The sequence below is a fragment of the Trichomycterus rosablanca genome, chromosome 18 (genome assembly GCF_030014385.1).
Source record: "Trichomycterus rosablanca isolate fTriRos1 chromosome 18, fTriRos1.hap1, whole genome shotgun sequence".
Lineage (NCBI taxonomy): Eukaryota > Metazoa > Chordata > Actinopteri > Siluriformes > Trichomycteridae > Trichomycterus > Trichomycterus rosablanca.
Window position 1 is genome coordinate 15,124,360 of NC_086005.1, and position 21,040 is coordinate 15,145,399.

The following is a 21,040-nucleotide window of genomic DNA, read 5'->3' on the forward strand; positions in this document are numbered from 1 at the left end:
AGACACAGCAGTGCTGATGGAGCTTTTAAACACCTCACTGTCACTGCTGGACTGAGAATAGTCCACCAACCAAAAATATATCCAGCCAGCAGCACCCGGTAGGCAGCGTCCTGTGACCACTGAAGAAGGTCTAGAAGATGACCAACTCAAACAGCAGCAATAGATGAGCGATCGTCTCTGACTTTACATCTACAAGGTGGACCAACTAGGTAGGAGTGTCATATACAGAGTGGACAGTGAGTGGACACGGTATTTAAAAACTCCAGCAGCGCTGCTGTGTCTGATCCACTTATACCACCACAACACACCACCAGTGTGTGTCACTGCAGTGCTGAGAATGATCCACCACCTAAATTATACCTACTCTGTGGTGGTCCTGTGTAGAGTATGTAGAGAAACAGATGGACTACATTCAGTAACTGTAGAACTACAAAGTGCTCCTATATGGTAAGTGGAGCTGATAAAATGGACAGTGAGTGTAGAAATAAGGAGGTGGTTTTAATGTTATGGCTGATCGGTGTATAACCAAAAGTATATGGATACCTGATCATGAGACCTCATCATTTCTATTCCAAAACCATGGTCATAAATATAAAGTTGTCCCAATGTCTCCACTGTTAAGGAAAGGGATTTTGGCTTATTTAGTTAAAAGAGGATTTGTAAGATCAGGCACTGACGTTAAACAAGTAGGACTGGCTGGCAAGTGACAATTCAATTCATTCCAAGGGTCAGGACTGAGGTAAAGGCTCTTTGCAGGCCAGTGGAGTTCCTCCACACAAAACTTCAAACCATGTCTTTATGGTCCTATCCTTTCAGAAAAGGAACTTATTTACTTGGTTATTTTTTTTAAAATAATTTGTAAAGTAGCTCAGCTGTTTGTAGGAGTAGCTCAGCTGTTAGGGTACAGGACTTGTAATCAGAAGGTCACTGGTTCAAGCCCCACATCTGCCAGGTTGCCACTGTTGGACCCTTAAGCAAGGCCCTTAACCCTCAATTGCTTGCAATGTACACTCTCAACTGTAAGTCGCTTTGGATAAAGGCGTCTGCTAAATGCTGAAAATGTAAATGTAATTTGTAAAGCTGGGTCTGGGTGTCCACACACTTTTGATTACATAGAAAAAAAAACACTAATTAGATGAACTACAAAGGAAAAAAAAGTCATTTTAGTCATTACACTTTATTGAGAGGCAATGAAAACCAAAAAAATATCATAAGGTATGTAAACATTCGGGTTCATTACACACATGAATCAACACGCACCAAATAATTAGGTTTATTATGCTGATTTGCTATTTAATTTGAAATGCATGTCAAACGTCAGCCTAATTTATTACACGGAAGATAAAAGAGATTATTCAAGTTTTTTTGTCAGGAGTATATCTGATCATGTGCTTTCACAATTACTTTAAATAAAGTGTAAGTGTAAACAGGTTTTTAAAAAAGGGTACAAACACCAAACCCTACAGTAATAATTTAAATGAGAAATAACTTCAGTTTTTCCAAGACCAAACTGTCATTTTGAAGATATTTAGCTGACCTGCAAACAGTATACACGAACATCAGAGCAATGAATCTATCTATCTTTTATATCATCTATGTCCACTGTAAATATCAGCCTTTTTTCCAAAGTCAGAAAAGCACAGACGAAAGTGTAAAATATTACGCTACAGCTAACAGTACAGCATGTGTCCACCTTCAAGAAACAGCAGAACATCGGATCAGATCATGCAAGGAACAGAAGTCATAACATACAATAGGTGGCAATAAAAATAAGTTGAATGGAATTAATCGAGATGTACAGTTTTGCTTAAAAATTAAATTCATTAGTGATGAGGTCCACCAAAGGTATTTTAACACCCCGAATATGGCATTATCTAGGTCAGGTTAAGCAAGATACATCTTGCCGTAAGTTTAAATTAAATATATACATAATTAAATCTGTACAAATAATACCCTTTGCAGTCCTACTCTCTCATCTCTCATTAACCAAGTGCACCTGTTACAATTCTACCAGCAAAAGTACAGTCATACATCTCATTTAACTACAATACGCCCCGTCCCAAAATAAAACTAAAATGATACCAAGTTAGGTTAAGTATTATTCTGTCCAATACACAAAGTTTTTACACAGACGTGACAATATAGGACCCACTCTCGGTTGTGTCAGATTTGGAGTCTCTCTTCTTGACACTACTGTTAACTGGAGTAGGGATTTGAGATGGTCTCGGCATTAGACCTTCAACGCTGCTCTTTCTAGGGCTTGGCGTGTAATTAAAAGGACTAACTCTAGCAGCGACAGCCCCACTAGGGGAGCTGTGTTTGCTGGAATTGGTAGAGCTGAAAGGCGTGCGCTCAGCAATGGTGAGCTCATGGACTTCTGTGGCAATATTGGGATTGCTTAAGACAGGCTTGATGTCAGTCACCTTTTTCTCAAGGCTCTCACAACTTCTGATCAAGTTCAGATTAGTTTCCGATCCAGGACGCCGACCGGCTGGATGCTCGTTGATTGTTGGCTGCTTATGCTGCATTTCAGTCAAGTCCCAATCACTGGGGTGTAGTTTTCCAGAAAAACCATCGATTACTGGAGGTGTGTTTCCGGTCGGTGACTTGCCAGACCTAGGGCTATTAATAGGGCAATCTTCTATTCTCACCCAGACATCCTCATTCTTGGATTGGGCACTGGCTGAATCACTTGTTAAATCTGGTAGGTCTAGAGTCATGGGTGGTCCAGTTTCACAGTCTTTCACCTTCTTCCATGTTCCTTTCCTTTCTAGTCCACCCTCCTTGTTTTGTCCAGATCTCTGAGGCGGATTCGATGGCTGACGTTCATCCTCACTTCTGCCTTTATCACTGGACTCGGATGACGCAGACAGTATGGAGGAGCTACTGCCCGTTCTTTTCCAAGTTCCAACCCTTGGAAGAGAAGATGAATGTTTGCTGTGCTCCCGTTTCCATGTCCCTGTTCTGTTAACTGGGAGCCTTGAGGGGCTCTCCGAATGAGACCGGGAGGCATCCTGACGTTTAGATGCCTTCCCATCTCCATTTTCAGATGAGTTTTGGCTTTGAGGGGACTTTCTCCAGTTGCCTGCTTGATAGGGCAAACTAAGAGACATGTCTGGTAAAGATGGGCTTGATACTGGTGTTTGTGACTGGCTAGGAGAAGAAGGAGACAAGGACTCGAAGGAAGCAGATTCTTCTAATTTCCTTTTAAGTGTTGGACTAGGTGCCTCTTTGATAAACGTGGACTGGCGAACAAGTCCAGGCTTCTCTGATCGGTCAGACTCACTCCCACTTGATTTTGTGGAGGACATCCGAGACAACTCTGCCTTTTTTGAAGGGCCCGTGGATCCAGTCTGATTTAGACTTTTGGAGGCAGATTCGCTCCTTGGTATACCACTGGCACTTCTTGGCAGCCCAGTTTGTTTTGGAGGAGTTTGCTGACCCAACTGTCTTCCTGAAGAAGCATAAGACATTCGGCCAGAGCCTGGGGGTTTCGATGCAGCACTAGGGGAAACGGTCCGAGGAATCTGGGAAAATTTGTTAGGAGTTAGGCTATTCCTGCCTGGTGAGATAGAGTTGCGACCAGGAGACTGCATGGGTCTAGCAAGAGACTGTTGAGGTGGTCTTGATGGTGTGGAATCTCTGGATCCTGATCGTGAAGGGGTTTTGCTTGACCCTCCTTGAGGCACAGGCGTCTCTCTGGCTGGGCTAGGATCTGACTTTGATGGCGTCTTCATGGTTCTTGGTGAGTTTCCTGAATTTGGTCCCTGGACTGGGGGTTTTGCAATCTGGCCACGTGTAGGAGGCTTTTTTGGGATGGGGCTGGTACTGGGAGAACTGCTTCTCACTCCGGGCACATGAACCATTGTTCTTCCTCTTGGAACCACAGGAACTTGAGGTTGTCTCTGTTGAGAGGCTATGCTCTCAAGACTTGGTCGTGGTTTTCCAGTGATAAGACTTTTATACACTTTCTTGCCACCTTTTAAGCTTTTTGCAGCTTCTTCATCTTTCTTTTTGTTCTCCAAAGTGCCTTTCTCACCAGGTTTTAAAATTCTTGGTCCTTTTTGAGAAGCAGTCTTATTATCATCTTGATTTGCAGGCAGGTGGAAAGGGGACCCAATAGATATACCAGATTTCAGAGAAAGAATAGAGTCTGAATCAGACGAGCCTTGCCTAGACAGACTGGCAGCAGCCTGGTGTAAACTGCTAACGATTGAATTGGCACCTTCTTGAATGGCTTTCCAGTCAAATGATTCGGAGTCTGGTGATAAGCCTTGCTCTGAAATAGGGCTGTGGGTATCCGTGAGATCGAGAATGAGGTCTGGTTCTTCTGCTAAAATGCCATCAGCCATCAGGCTTTTCTCCTCTTTAACCCCTTGCTCATCACTCTTACTTCTTGGTGGCTGCTTCTTTTTCTTTGGCATTGCAGAACTGATACACTCTTGTAGAAGGTCATCTTCAGAATCAATACTAAGTGAGCTGAGAGAACTATTTCGAGAGAAACAAACAGGAGTGTCCTCAACATGAAAGGCTTTCGGAGCATAGCCAGACACTTGAGGCCTGGGCATTTCCACTTGAGGTGGGTCGTCTTTGTGTGAACAGTCTTTGTTGTTGTTTTCTTGATCAATGTCACTTAGTGAACTCAGAGAGGAATTTCTTGAAAAACACACAGGAGTGTCTTCAATTGCAAAGTTCTGCTTTTCATCAGGCACTGGTCCTGTGTTTTCTTTGGATGCCATTGGGTAATTTGTTTTTTGAAGAGGCTTGGCTGAGGAACTCTGAAAAGAAGTCACTCTGTTGGCATTTTCAGAACGCTCTTGGTGGCTTTTTGAAGGCGGTGCTTTTCTGTGTTCCTTGTTTTTTCGAAGCTCAGCCTTTTCTTTAGAAAGATCGAGATCGTCATCTTCAAAGTCAAGTGAACTTAGTGAATCGTTTCGTGAAAAACAATAAGGGGTGCCTTCAATTGGAGTGTAATGATGCGGAGAATCAAAGGCAAAACCTGGACGTGTTCTTTCTTCAGGATTGGCAGTCTTGTCTGCGAACCCTCTGGGACCTATTTTACAGTCTGTTCTTTTTGTTTCAGTGTTTTCATCAGGATATGATGCTGCTTCTGATAAGTTACTGGGGGCTTCTGGTCGCTTTATCATTTTTGCTCTATACTCACTGCTCTGTGGCATAGGTTTTACTGGGGAAGTTGGCTTCTTCTTTTCAATCCCTTGCTGAACTAGACTGCCAGTAGCGGTAGGAGGATGGTGAGGTTGATCAGACATTTTCTGCACTCTAAAAGGCTTGTGTATTTTACCTTTTGGCATTGCGGAATTAATACACTCGGCAAGAATGTCATCCCCTTCGTTCTCGTTAGATGCACACTGTGCATTAAAAGAAACCCCAATATTCTGCGTTTCTGCACTTTTTCCTTCTGGGACGGTGTCTCGTCTGAGATTGGATGCCTCTGCTTGGGATGCTGAGATGTCAATGGTAGCTAACTCATTCGGTGGTGAATCAATAGTAAGGTCACTAAGAGAAGTCGCTGTGGAAAAGTTGGTAGGAGTACCTTCAACACAATATACCCGTGGCATATCCTCTCCATGACTTAGTGCCATATGTTTCTGTTGCTGTACTCTGCTTTGTGAAGGAAGTAGCTTGTAAACTGGGAGTTGACTTGTTTTACGGGTCACTGGTGGTGGTATTCTTGAGGCAGCTTGGGGTGTTTGTTTCTTGGGTTTTCTTGAAGATTTTGTGGGCATGGCTGAATTTATACATGCTACCAGGATATCGCTGTCATCGTCGTCATCAGAGTCGTCCAGTATGTCTTTCTCGGGCTCAGTAGATCCCGAAGGCTTCTCTTGTCTCTTGAACTCTTCAGTCTCCTCTTTTTCTGGTTCTGTTAGGTTCACGTGGTCATCCTCATGAACGGGAGGCATTATCTTCAACTCGCCATCCTTTTGAATAAATGGTTCATCCAGGCTTAATGCACTAAGGCTGGAGGCACATGAAAATCCCTCCGGGGTACTCTCTGTAGCAAAGTGTAAAAATGTGTCATTATCTGGAAGCACGTGCACCTTCTGAACGGCAGCACTGACAGCTGCGTGCCTTGGGGCAAAATCCCTTTTCTCAGCATGGGGTAGAACAGTGACTTTCGGCTTTATAGACGTTGAACGTGGAGGTGGTGGTGGTGGAGTCTTGTTTCGGCTGGGAGGCATCGTTTGACCCGGACTATCGGGAAGATCACTAGGACTAATTATTCCGCTGACCATTCCGCTGCATGGCTCGCTCTGTACAGAGCTTGCAATGGAGTGACTCTCAAAGCTGTCAAGAGAGCTGACTGAAGTACATCTACTAAACACAAGCGGGGTCTCTTGTATGTAATGCTCAGGTGGACTTTTGGGGGTTTGAGCACCACTTTTAGATGGGGATTTTGCACCAGATGAAAATTCTACTGCTTTGTGATGTCTGGGACCATCACCATGCGCAGCATGCCCTTGGTGTCTTGCAGGCTTCATTCTAACAAAATGCCCAGATGATTGACTATCTGTTGTGCGCTGATCTGAAACATTATTGGACGGCTTCTCAGAAACAGACACCGCTGAATAATTGTTTGCTACGTTAACAGTCCGCTTACAGCTATCCATTTCATCTTCAGAAGACAAGGATGACAGGGAGCTTCCTCTAGAGAAACATATAGGCGTGTCTTCCACACAATAGGTCTGTAGTGTTTCTTGATTGACTGTAGGAGTCTTGCAAGCCGTCTTCTGAATAGCTCTGCCAGGCCCTGGTCGATTTTGAGCCGAAGATGGTGGGAGCTGCTTTTGCCTGCTTTGAGTCTTCAGTGACAAAACAGAAGATGAACTGTCCTGGTTTAACTGGTCCTTGACAGAGCTCTGAGAAGATGTCTTTGAATGACTGAACACTGATTTTTTGGAGGAACTATCAGAATACTTTAGACTGTAATCAATAGGTTGTTCGATGTGGTGGTCTTCGTTGTATTTAATGCTATAATTGGTGGGCTGTTCATCAAGTTGTTCTTCCTCTGAGTATCTCTCGCTGTAGTTGGTTGGTTTGTCGTCAGCAAAATCATCCACAGTGCAAATTGTTTGGTTAATTTTCTTGTTCATACTGTGATTGGACACACTGGTGTTTTGCTCATTGGATCCTCTTGATCTGAATCCTCCTGGGATATCCTGTTTAACATACATGGGCTGATATTTTTTAAGTTTATCTTCACCTTCCCCATTTCCCTCTGGGTACATTGGGTATCCAGGGCTTTGTGACCTTTGTGGTTTGTGATCTGAGCGTTTAAGCTCGTCATCTAAGATTTTGGGCCTTGCCCACCTCTCACTCTGGTTGGGGCTTTGTCGGCCAGAGTTGAGCTGCTCATCGGAATACTTTAAGCTGTAGTTAATTGGCGTGTCCAGATCTCCATCGTCATCCTCCATATGATTTGCACTGTGTATTTTATGGGCAAGATCAGCTGGATATTTTCTGTATATACAACATTTGCTTTCATCATCTTCAGAATAAGAGTCTACAGGTTTCATCTGACCTCTTTTGCCATAACCATCGGCGCTATTGACGCTATTTAGACTGTCACTGGATGCTCTATACTCTAGCTTGGGCATTGGGCAGGGTCTGCCTGATGTGTCTGGTTTACCAAAGCTGTACATATTTTGGTGGCTGTGAACACCAGTCTGACGTCTGATCATGTCGTCCGGCACAGCGTGAGGGTCAGAAGTAGATCCTGTATTTCTGTCATCTAGGCCTAAGTGCATGCTCTGTACTTCCTCCATTACCATTGCTATTTGTGCTGCAGTGGTAGACATCTGCATTCCCATTCTTTTCCCAGAGTCAGGATCTGGATGCAGACCTCTTCGCTCCCTATCCAGACTCTTGTCCCTCTCAGTCCTGACACTTTCCGGATTTCCTCTATTTTCCCGGGGCGATGGACTGGAGAGAACTGGTGTATTAATGTAAGGGGAGCGAACGCCAACACCGCTAGCGTTATAGCCATCTGTCCGGCATACCCCATCATAATCGCCATAAACGTTGTGCTTGTGCCGAGGCTTATTCCTGTGAGAGGCTTTAGGACTCAAATTGTCTAGGTTATCAAATGTTTCAGAAAGTTGCTGTGCGTCTAGTTCCTCAATTAATGCTTTCTGTTTTCGTACGTGTAGTGAAGGCAGGCTAGATCCAGGAGACATAATGTTGGCGTCCTTGTACTTGGCAGGTCGATTGGCCATGAGGTTTCTCAGAGCTGCAGCACTGCCCATTGCAATCATTTTGTGCTTGGAGTGAATTAGGTTTTTCAGCATACTAACTGCATTCATTTCCCATAGTGCCTCCTGGTCTTTGGAATTTCGAGCAGAGAGGTTCCAAAGAGTTCCACAAGCATTGCTCACTATGGTTAAACTGTGAGATTTAAGATGTTGAAGAAGGGTCTGCAGACAGCTATTTTCCCTCAGGATTTGCCTATAGAAACATTGCAAATAAAATAGCAATTAGTGACATGAAATGGCAACCACTAGCTGATGACAAGATATGTACCAGAATATACTTCACCTGTGCTCCTCGTTTGTAGCTATGAGGCTTGATACATTCCTTAGGATGCCTCCTCCACTTTCTATAATGGCAAGGGTGTTGGTTTGGCTTCTGTAGGTAAGAGTGCTTACTAAAAAGGCTAAAGCTCCAGTAACAGAGCAGATGTCAGCTTTGTTTTCGGTACAATGGGCAGATAAGTTCCAAAGGGCACTAAGGACGCTTTTTAACGTCGATTCCTAAAAAAGATAGAAAAGTACCACAACATAAGCACGTAACAAGGAATTGAGTGTTGTAATTCTATTTTAGAATACAAGAGTCCTTACCTTCTGAACATCTAGGGCACATTCCATGAGAGCCCTAACACTGCCCACCTCACGCAGTGTTTTTTTACTGTTCACATCAGCACGCCAAGACAGGTTCCTCAACACGCTTGCGATTACCTAAACAAACATTATTGCATTATTCTACTTCCATATTCTAAAAATATGGCCATCTAAAACTGCATCTCTACAGTTTGAATCATTCTACCTGCTGCAAATCCTCACTCTCAGATTTCAGTTGGGCTACCATGGCCCTCATACATCCCTTCATAGAGCAAAGTGTGGCCTAAAAAAAAGTATTTAATAGTCAAGCTTATTAGTTATTTGTAATGAATAATTTGTTAGTATTTAGGTAAACAGATAAACAGAATAAACTACCTTGTTGGCTACATCTCCAAATGTTAAGTTGGTGAGAGCCATGCCAGCATATCTTCTTAGTGTAACACTGTAGTGGTCACTGGTAAGACCATAAATTTCACAGTCCACCTGCAATAGTTCCCCTATCGCCTGCAGTCCACCTACACACAGATTCCACAGTCAGATCAGAAGTCTTTTAATACAAGCATGGGGTTTAACAATAACTAGCAAGTTAAGATTAGGAATTCATAAAGAAAATTGTATTCATTTATTACATTTTTTTATATTTTGGCCGGTTACACAAGATTCATCAGTTCAGGTTTAAGGTCAGATGGCATCATGGACAATTTTGTATCTCCAATTCACCTCACTTATGTGTCTTTGGACTGTGGGAGGAAATCGGAGCTCCTGAAGAAAGCCCATACAGACTCTGAGAGAACATACAAACTCCACACAGAAAGGACCTGGATCGCTGCACCTGGAAATCGAACCCAGGACCTTCTTGCTGTGAGGTGACAGTGCTACCCAACAAGCCCCCATGCCGCTCAAAAAATTAAAAAATGTAAACCATCATGACACAGCATCATAGATAGAATAAAATCGATCTGATAGTAAGCTGCTCTAGTCAGCGCTTTGGCAATTATGGATCGACTGTTTTACAACGTAAAGAACAAAACTTGTCTAGAAGAAAATTAACTTACCCAGTTCATTCATAGCATGTCTATGCTCCTCATCAAAGGAAAGCTTCATAAGAACACACACTGCCGGGCAGATCTGATGCTCCATAGGTGAAGGCACTACAAAGAAAAAATGTTTAATTTTACTAAAAAAAATGGACACATTTAGCAGATTTCGAACAAAACTTAATGTATAAAATTGATTTCAGAATTAATTTCTTAATCTTAAAAAATACATATACAAACAGCAGCTACATTTGTAAGAAATGTGCAAGTTTATTGTGTATTCAATATGTATATATCATAAAAAAATGAACAATTTGTTTGTTTACCAAATTAACATATGTACAGTCACAATCTGAAATGTTCCACACTGCACAGTAAAAATAAGAAGCATTTATGACTTGAATTTGCTTAAAATAATAATGTTTTTAGTTAAATGATACAGCTTTTGTTAATACTGTCATGTGACAATTATTCAACCCCTACAAAATACTGCTGATTTTAAAGCCTATCACTAGCCTGTATAAGCTGAAGTTGGGATGCAACATAATTTAACCATTTACATTTTTGGCATTTAGCAGACGCTTTTATCCAAAGCAACTTACAGTACTGTGACAGTATGTTGTTGAAGCAATTGAAGGTTAAGGACCTTGCTCAAGGGCCCAACAGTAGCAGCCTGGCAGTGGTGGGGCTTGAACCAGCGATCTTTTGATTACTAGTCCAGTACCTTAGGCTACAACTACCGCTAGGCTACAACTACAACCATTGGGAACCCAATAACCACCAATAATTTGCTTCCGTTATGATATTTTACATAAACACCACCCAAAGATTCAAGTATTCATGTCCTATTGGAACCATGGAGGAAGCTGGAAGAAAATAACAACAACATATACAAGGGATCTTCAAAAAGTTTCCGCACTTTTATATTTTTATTGGAAACGGTGAGGGTGGGTGGAGTAGTAATTGGTCGTCTCTGAGAGACAGAGAAAGGTTATAGTGTGGATTTAGCACCATCTGATTTCCACCTTTTTGGACCACTCAAAGAAGCTTTAAGGGGAAGAAGATTTTCATGTGGTGATGATGTGAAATCAGCGATGCATCAGTGGCTACATGTTCAACCAAAAACATTATTTGATGTTGGCATTAAAAAGTTGGTACGACGCTGGGAAAAATGCATCAGAAGGTGACTATGTAGAAAAGTGATGTAATTTGTTTTTGAAATTCTTCATAAATACAGTTTGAAAAAAGTGCAGAAACTTTTTGAAAAACCCTCGTAGCATATTCGGATTTTGACAACGTGATGTGAAATCTGGTGGTGTGCTTACAGGGTAAAAATTCCAGAAATGTTTATGGTATTTTATCTGAAGTGAACCAAACACAATTCAAGCAATTGAGGGTTAAGGGCCTTGCTCAAAGGCTCAACAGTGACAACTTGTCTTTGATGGGGCCTAAACTGACAACTTTCTGATCACTAGTCCAGTTATACATTAATCAATAAGTTGCTATTGTCATACTGTAGATCTAAATATCAAAACTATCATATTACTACATGGCATGTCTAGTTTTTATAGCAGCTAATACTATTATAAAATACACCGATTAGGCATAACATTATGACCACCTTCCTAATATTGTGTTGGACTCCGCTAGACCCCTGAAGATGTGCTGTGGTTTCTGGCACCAAGATGTTAGCAGCAGATCCTTTAACTCCAGTAAGTTGCGGCTTGCCTTCTTCCCATAGTGCATCCTGGTGCCATGTGTTCTCCAGGTAAGCGACGCACACACACCTGACCATCCACGTGATGTAAAAGACAACGTGATTCATCAGACCAGGCCACTTTCTACCATTGTTCCGTGGTCCAGTTCTGATGCTCACGTGCCCATTGTTGGCGCTTTCGGCTGTGAACAGGGGTCAGCATGGGCACCCTGACTGGTCTGCAACTATGCAGCCCAATACGCAACAAACTGCACTGTGTATTCTGACACCTTTCTATCAGAACCAGCATTAACTTCTTCAGCGATTTGAGCTACAGTAGCTCATCTGTTGGATCAGACCACATGGGCCAGACTTCGCTGCCAGTGTACCACTGTTCCTTCCTTGGACCACTTTTAATAGATACTGACCACTGCAGACTGGGAACACCCCACAAGAGATGCAGTTTTGGAGATGCTCCGACCCAGTCGTCTAGCCATCACAATTTGGCCCTTGTCAAACTCGCTTAAATCCTTACGCTCGCCCATTTTTACTGCTTCTAACACATCAACTTTGAGGATAAAACTTGCTGCCTAATATATCCCACCCACTAACAGGTGCCATGATGAAGAGACAATTAGTGTTATTCACTTTACCTGTCAATGGTCATAATGTTATGCCTGGTCGGTGTATCTACAATGTAATAAAAGGTCAGTGTCCTTACTCGGGTTTTTGTCTTGGTCTACTCCACGCTCATGACTCTCCTGCCACTCCCAACAGGTCTCACAATAAGCCCTGATCTGCTCCAGCAAGTGGAGCACCCGGATCTCCCTCCGACCACGCTTGTCCTCTGGTTGCGAGTGGATGATGTTATGCAGGGCGGCGCTGGCCCTGGCTCTGGCCTCCTTGCTGCCCCTGGAATTGCCCAGCAGCACCGAGTCCTTGTCATTGCCGTGCAGAAGCTGGATGAGCAGCGGCAAGCAGCCAGACTGACGCATAGCTATGCAGCTGTCCTGAGAGCTGGACATGGCCAGGAGAGTACGGGACATGTCGTCCTTGTCATGGGTGCCCAGCATGGAGAGCAGGGAGTACACCATTTCCACCTGAGCAAACAGGACAATGCAGAACTTTACTGATCACCAATTTAATCTAGACAAACATCAAAATGCCAGCAGGGGTTAAGACTGACTCACCTTGGTGCCTAGATGACTGGTGAGTCTGCGTGGGACCGAGTAGCTTCCCCCACTACTCATCTCACTGACTGTGTCTGGATCCCGAGTAGAGCTTAAACCCTGCTAAACAAAGAGTAAGTTTTTTATGGGGCAGCACTGCAGCAAATGGTAGAGTTGGTGCTGCACAGCACCATGAATCATATGGAACTAAGTTAAAGTCTCCCCTACCCTGCCATTTCTAAATTTGAATGCATAAATGATTGTCTGGGTTAGGGGTGTGTCAAACCTCATTAGAGCTCGAAACACTACAATCATATCTGTATGTAGACGCCCGCTGGGCCGATAGCACCACTAAGGATTGAAACCCCAGATCCTAGCAATGGCGGGCTAGCGTAATCTTACAGCAGCGCCACCAGGCTCCTTTTCTTGTGTTGTGTACTCAGTTTGCTAATTCATTTCAGTTATGAAAGAATCAGTGACATCAGTTATTCATGGGGCAGCACTGCAGTAAATGGTAGAGTTGGTGCTGCACAGTCATATGGAACTAGGTTCAAGTTTCTCCTACCCTGTCGACCCTAATTACCCCTAGGTTTGAGTAAATGATTATGTTTTGGGCTCCAATGAATTTGGACCCACCTCTAACCCAGACAATCAGATCTGTATATAGATGCCCGGCGGGCCGATAGCACCGCTAAGGAGTCAAACCCCAGATCACAGCGATGGTGGGCTAGTGTAAGTTTACAGCAGCGCCACCAAGCTTCTTGGTGTTGTGTACTCAGCGTGCTCATTCATTTCACTTATCAAAGGATCAGTAACATCAGTTGTTCAGTTAGTGTGGACTGTCTAAAATAGCACCCTTTCTATGGTATAGTGCACTATATAGACCAGTGGTCCCGAATCTTTTTTGCACCACGGACCGGTTTCATATAAGATATAATTTCATGGACCGGCAGGGGCAGGAGGATTTGGTATAGCATAAATGTACTACTCACAAATGAGCTTTTTTTGCTGCAACAAGACACTGCTCCAATAACAATAACACCCGTAAAAAAGTAGTGTTATCATTGCTGATGTAGCAATCTCTAATTATTTATTCTTTCTGTGCGGCCCGGTAATAAGATAAGATAAGATTCCTTTATCGATCCCCATGGGGGAAATTCGAGAAATAAATGACCCACCGACCGCCCGGTGGTTGGGGACCACTGATATAGGGTATAAATGTATATATAAATTTTAAACCACAAGGTAGTGACCACTATGATTGTGTGCTGTTAGATAAAGACCTGTCACACTTTCTTGTCTGTGATAAAGTTACAGCTTTGTGGCGGAAGACAATGGGAAGTGATCTTTTTGCTTAATCAATGTTAGTTTTGTGAAAATGTATTATAATAACCAATATTTTTAATCAGTGGTTTGTGTGGCTAATATACCAACCTTTAAGGTAACAAGACCTAACAATTCAATAATTAGCAGAGGCGTCTACATACTTTTGACAATGCGTTGTACAAAGGCCAAGAAAAACAGCGTACACAGTAAAATGACTGAAGTTCATAAATTACTTTTGATCTATGTGGCTGTCATCTGTCGGCACATGCTACTGAAGCTAAAGTGCACTAAGCCAGGGAAAAAGTATTTAATTAAAATTAACAACCACCTCAAAAATCCACTTTGATGAAAGAGACACATTAATACATTTAGCATTCAAAGAACTGGCTGGACTAGAAATGCATGTTAAAGGATTATTATTTTTTTTCTTTCTGAAATGAACCACACATAAGCAGTCTATTAACTTGCGTGTTGGTTTTTTCCTTACCTGAGAGCAAGCTCCACTCCCAATGCCAGTGTCTCCCGATGCCTGTGCCACCTCAGGCTGGGCTACAACATCATGTTTGACCTAAGGATGAAAAAGTATGAATACAATTATTATAGAAAAACACATGACCAACCCGCAAAAAGAATGATGTAAGAAGAGCCTAAAAAATCAAATTCCAGAGGAAACTGCAGGTAAAAGCACTAAGGACTAATTCAGGTGTAATTACTACTAGTCACACACAGAGAGGTTCAGCAGTCACTAGGTTAAGCAGCTGTAGTACCACCAGGAACTCTCTCACTGACCTACATAAGCCACTTGTTCAGCCTGCAGGATTAAAAGCAGTAGAGAGGAAGGAAACACGAATGTGGACAAACAGGACTTCCTCCCCAAGCCCACCAACACTAGCGCACATTAAACATGATTGTTTCTCCCTAAACTGGTCGTGTTTAACATCATTATTTGATGTAAGGACAACAATAATAAAGGTTGACAAACCTCTCTACACCACAATGCTCTTTAAAATACAAAAACATATATTGGAACCCACCCCCACCCTCCCATGTCCTCTCGCCATCTGAAACCATTAAGCTGGGCGCTCAGGTGGCACAGCGGTAGAACACACACTAGCACACCGAAACTCAGCTCTGCCATCCGACTGGGCTGGGCTCCTACATGAACAACGATTGGCTGCTGTTCATACAGGGTGGGAGCCAGACGGGACCTCATAACTGATGCAATTGATGGCGCCTGCACAGAGTCGAGGGATAATGCGTTGATCAGGGTGTGGCTCTCCGTACACAAAGCTGTTCCACATATGAACTCGCTTGTGCAGGTGAAAAGATGCAGTTGGCTACTGCAGACTCGGCTCTCCTCGGTCAGGAGTGGAGGTCAGCATTAGTAGAGAGGAAGCGTAATGCAATCGGATAATTGGACATGACTAGATTGGAAGGAAAATGAAAACAAACAAACAAACAAACAAACAAACAAACAAACAAACAAACAAACAAAAAAAAAACCATCAAGCAGCCAGAGTGCTTGAAGTGACATCATACACCACTTTGGCTCTGTCCCAAACCCCATGCTATTGTACTAAATATTAAGTTAAATTAGTGCACTACCCATAGGTGTAATAAAAACTGATTTACTGTTGCACGCAGCATGCAATCAGCTATTTAGCTTTTCCAGCTGAGCAGTCAGCTGATTATAAATAACTGCAATCAGCAGTTGTGATTTTCACCCATCCACATCCACACTATATGGCCAAAAGTATGTGGACATCACTGCTATTAATGAACTTAGACGCATCAGCCACACTGTTAAAGGGTGTATAAAATCAATTCACTTAAAATAACCACTGGCGTCTAATAATGGGCCAACAGTTTGGGGACAGAGTTCCACAGAGACATGGCTTGTTGTATTTGAGTGGTGATCTTAACCTCATTAGACACCTGTAGCATAAATTAAAAAATAAATTTTCAGCCAAGGCTGTTATAGCCAAAGTGGGGGGCAGCTTTATATGAAGGCTTACTAATGCCATTTCTGCACTATAACAAATTTGACCTCATTGTCACTGTATACATTAATTAAGCTTGATTCAATACTGAACACTTAACACAAGCCTGTCTAGATCAAAATTCTGTAAGTGCTAATCGTTACACAAATAATGATTTATTTGAACTTTTAGTTGACTACACGCCACTGTTATAAAATAAAGGTACTGTAATATGTGGAGCCGAAGCCTTTTATTTAAAACAGCCAGGAGGGAAATAATGAACAATCAGCCAGATTATATATATATAAACCACTAATGGCCATTGTATGAACTAATCATACTACTACTGGGAGGAACATGTTGAAAACTACTTCACATAACTGCAGTAAATCTCCCGTCCTACCACTTTATCTTGTTTATAAAACCAGTTTAATAGAACCTGTGCTCGAAGCAGCCGTTATTACTCTGCCAATAAAAGGACAAAAATGATCACCAGCATACTCAGATAGGTTGTATTGTTGGGTATGACAGTTTCTAATGTTTACCACGAAAACACCCCAACCCCCCTCCCCACCACAAGCCTAAAAACAGACACAAGCTGGGGCGATGGAATAACCCTGATGCTGTATGTATTTTACAATCCTTATTATAAAAGACCCAAATAATCCTGTACTTAACGCATACTAAACCATTACCAAACACATCAAGCCTCAGTGATTCTAATCTGGATGTATAAAAGCTAGTATACAGTCACATCTGTTCATGCTCAGTCACCCAAAAAGTCCCACAAAGATTATTTCAACAAAATAAAAGCTCGTTCATGGATTTGTTGTATACAAAATAGAAACATAATCTAAGTAATATCGGCCAACACGCAAAAGTATAAAAGAAACTTGTGGAAACTACACCGATTAGGCATAATATTATGACCACCTTGTGTCTACACTCACTGTCCATTTTATCAGCTCCACTTACCACAAAGAAGCACTTTGTACTTCTACAATTACTTCTACAATTACTTCTACAATTACTGTTTCTCCATCTGTCCATCTGTTTTTCTGCATACTTTGTTAGCCTTCTGTCATGCTGTTCTTTAATGGTCAGGACTCTCCCAGGACCACTACAGAGTAGGTATTATTTGGGTGGTGGATCACTATCAGCAATGCAGTTACAGTGACATGGTGGTGGTGTGTTAGTGTGTGTTGTGTTGGTATGAGTGAAAACTCCAGCAGCGCTGCTGTGTCTTATCCAAGCACGTCACTGTCACTGCTGGACTGAGAATAGTCCACCAACCAAAAAAATCCAGCCAACAGCGCCCCGTGGGCAGCGTCCTGTGACCACTGATGAGGGTCTAGAAGATGACCAACACAAACAGCAGCAATAGATGAGCGATCGTCTCTGACTTTACATCTACAAGGTGGACCAACTAGGTAGGAGTGTCTAATACAGTGGACAGTGAGTGGACACGTGTTTAAAAACTCCAGCAGCGCTGCTGTGTCTAATCCACTCATACAAGCACAACACACACTAACACAGAACCACCATGTCAGTGTCACTGCAGTGCTGAGAATGATCCACCACCTAAATAATACCTACTCTGTAGTGGTCCTGTGGGGGTCCTGACCATTGAAGAACAGGGTGAAAGCAGGTTAAAACAGTATGTAGAGAAACAGATGGACTACAGTCAGTAATTGTAGAACTACAATGTGCTTCTATGTGGTAAGTGGAGCTGATAAAATGGACAGTGAGTGTAGAAACATGGAGGTGGTTTAATGTTATGGCTGATCGGTGTCTAGCTGGATTAGACTGAATTCATAAAATGAAGCTGGCACAAAGACACCAGATGTTGTATTAAGACCTCAAAAAAACCAAAAAGCACAAAACGAAGGTTTGGCGCTAACAGGAATGAACCTGGCAGCAGAAATGAAGCACTGTTTATTGCTGTATATATATTTTTGGCTGTTTCCATATAATTGAGGGTCACCAAAGCAATCATTTTGGTCTGCATACCTGAACCGGCACAGTTTTTTACACCGTCTGTTTATCCTGACGAACCCTCCTTATTTCATCCAGGCTTTGGACTGACACTAAGAGCACACTAACAAGTGTACCTCACAGTGGCTCAAGGTTGTTCAGACAACCTCCTAACAAGTAGCCAATCATGTCAGTGTCAACACTTGGATCTCAGTGGTAGTGGGTTAGCATGATTTACTGCTGCATAGTTTGATATGTATCGGCATTAAAAGCACCAGTCATGCTGGGGTCGCCATGTAGTAATTAAAGAAGGTTATCACTGCTACAGATGTTGGTTGTGCATGCTAACCTCAGGTTCTACAGGCTGGGGCTGTAAGTGCTGTCTCAACCTCAGCATGTCCTTTTCTATCTGCTGGATTCGCACCAAACGCACCTGGGAAGAGAAAAGATTTATAATATTAGTTTTAGTGGTAACTCAGCAGTCAGGCCTTTAAAGATTCTTAACAAGGCTGTTAAAGGCACTGGACTAGTGATCAGAAGGTCACTGACTCAAACCCCACCACCAGCTAGTTGCCACTGTTGAACCCCTGAGCAAGGACCTTAAGTCTTAGTTGCTTGCACTGTGCACTGTATTAGTCACAACTGTCAGTTTGGATAAAAGCATCTGATAAATGCCATGTAAATGTGGGTATAATTGCCTTGTATAAAATGTATTACTTTTGTCCCACGGGTCTTTTAGCATACTGACTCCTTCCTCCTCATGTAAAAAAAAAAAATTACAATCTTTTACCCCAATATTCTGTATTCTGTTTGTCATTACTGTTTAGTGATTAGTAGAATATACATTAAGTGTTAAATGTTCAATGTATTAATCTTATTTATTTTGCTAGTTATTTTTTGTTACATTTTACAGCTGGGATCCAGGGTTTGAATCGGCCAGTCAGGCGTCTACATACAGATAAGATCGGCTATGTCTGAGATGTGGGGCGTGCTGTGGTGCAGTGATTCTGGGAAAACTGGACTCACCTTGACCTAGACTAGGATAAAGCAGTGGTAATCATGAAAATGTGGTTATATATGCTTACACCGATCAACCATAACATTAAAACCACCTCCTTGTTTCTACACTCACTGTCCATTTTATCAGCTCCACTTACCATATAGATGCACTGTGTAGTTCTACAATTTCTGACTGTAGTCCATCTGTTTCACTACAAGCTTTGTTAGCCCCCTTTTATGCTGTTCTTCAATGGTCAGGACTCTCCCAGGACCACTACAGAGCAGGTATTATTTAGGTGGTGGATCATTCTCAGCACTGCAGTGACACTGACATGGTGGTGGTGTGTTATTGTGTGTTGTGCTGGTATGAGTGGATCAGACACAGCAATGCTGATGGAGTTTTTCAACACATCACTGTCACTGCTGGACTGAGAATAGTCCACCAACCACTACGATGATGAAGGTCTAGAAGATGACCAACAAAGCATGCAGAGAAACAGATGGACTACAGTCAGTAATTGTAGAACTACAATGTGCTTCTATATGGTAAGTGGAGCTGATAAAATGGACAGTGAGTGTAGAAACAAGGAGGTGGTTTTAATGTTATGGTTGATCGTGTATTTTATAATCAATTATTCTAAAATGTTCTTTTATGAAACAAACATAATAAAACCTGCAGTATTAAATCTGATACACATTTTGCTCCATATCTGCTGCATTCAAAACATAAACTACGATTACCACCAGCCCTGACCACGACATGCACAATAGTTACAAAACAGGCAGAGTCGTGTAAATATTGTGTGTGTATTTATTTAGACTTTTCATTGTTTGCACTTAAACTGCTTCAACTGGTAGCCATTAACTTGACCTGTTTCTATCATACGTATTAACAACACTAACATTGTAGCACTTGAAGTGTCTACACTGATGGCATTTAGACAAAATAAAAAACTGTATATTTTTTGGACTGAAGTACACCTCCTACCTGTGCCCTCTTCTCCATGTCCTGGCATGTGCCCAGCTGCTCCTCCATTGCTGCCCGGATCTGGCGAGCCTCGTATTCCAGCTGCCTACGAGTCATGTCGGCCTGTAAAGAGAACTAAATAGAGAAAAAATGACATCAGCAGATGAAACAAAAAAGTTACAAATGACTTACAACATTAACAATGTATAAAGCAACACATACATCAATCAGGCATAAAATTATGACCACCTTGGTCCCCCTTTTGCTGCACTGTGCTGCACTGTGTATTCTGACACCTTCCTATCAGAACCAGCATTAACTTCTTCAGCAATTTGAGCTACAGTAGCTCGTCTGTTGGATCGGACCACACGGGCCAGCCTTCGCTCCCCACGTGCATCAATGAGTCTTGGCCGCCCATCACCCTGTCACCGGTTTACCACTGTTCCTTCCTTGGACCACTTCTGATAGATACTGACCACTGCAGACTGGGAACACCCCACAAGAGCTGCAGATTTGGAGATGCTCTGACCTAGTCATCTAGCCATCACAATTTGGCAGCTGTCAAACTCACTCAAATCCTTACGCTCTTGCTTCTAACACATCAACTTTGAGGATAAAATGTTCACTTGCTGCTTAGTATATCCCACCCACTAACAGATGCCGTGATGACGACACAATCAGTGTTATTCACTTCACCTGTCATAATGTTATGCCTGGTCGGTGTATGTTTATACATTAATACAGCAACATCTTCTCCTGCCTTTTCTCACAATTTAGTCACTTCCCAATTCCTCACTGCTTCTGTGACCACTGCTGCATGCAGGACACTGCTGGCAAGTTAGCACATGCCTCCTCTGAGACATGTAAATCTTTTCACTGACCAGCAGTGGACTCCCGAAGAGCCTCCAGTATTGAGGGTTACACTATGCCTCCTTATTTCTCAGTTGCTCATATGGGCACCAATCACAGTCTGGCAACAGCAAGAAGACACCCAAACAGTTGGTGACAGTGTTACACTAAGACTCCAACTATGGG

The 21,040-nt window shown here is 42.5% G+C and overlaps 1 protein-coding gene across 4 annotated transcripts in view; it reads right to left on the minus strand.

Annotated features, from left to right (window-relative positions):
- Positions 1-1,176: 1,176 nt before the first annotated feature.
- The window catches only part of apc (APC regulator of WNT signaling pathway), a 56,430-nt gene continuing 36,566 nt past the window's right edge, over positions 1,177-21,040 (minus strand). For 2 of the 4 annotated variants that reach the window (XM_063014837.1, XM_063014836.1), the window contains exons 6-16: positions 20,027-20,140; positions 18,389-18,472; positions 14,574-14,654; positions 12,782-12,883; positions 12,313-12,691; positions 9,914-10,009; positions 9,234-9,373; positions 9,064-9,141; positions 8,859-8,975; positions 8,557-8,771; positions 1,177-8,466 (exon numbers count right to left, since the gene is read on the minus strand). In XM_063014837.1, the coding sequence (XP_062870907.1) occupies positions 2,124-8,466; positions 8,557-8,771; positions 8,859-8,975; positions 9,064-9,141; positions 9,234-9,373; positions 9,914-10,009; positions 12,313-12,691; positions 12,782-12,883; positions 14,574-14,654; positions 18,389-18,472; positions 20,027-20,140 (7,749 nt within the window). In that variant the 3' untranslated portion in view covers positions 1,177-2,123. Of the gene's footprint in view, positions 8,467-8,556; positions 8,772-8,858; positions 8,976-9,063; positions 9,142-9,233; positions 9,374-9,913; positions 10,010-12,312; positions 12,692-12,781; positions 12,884-14,573; positions 14,655-18,388; positions 18,506-20,026; positions 20,141-21,040 lie in introns of those variants that run through there. The other 2 variants (XM_063014838.1, XM_063014839.1) reach the window with 2 other exon arrangements.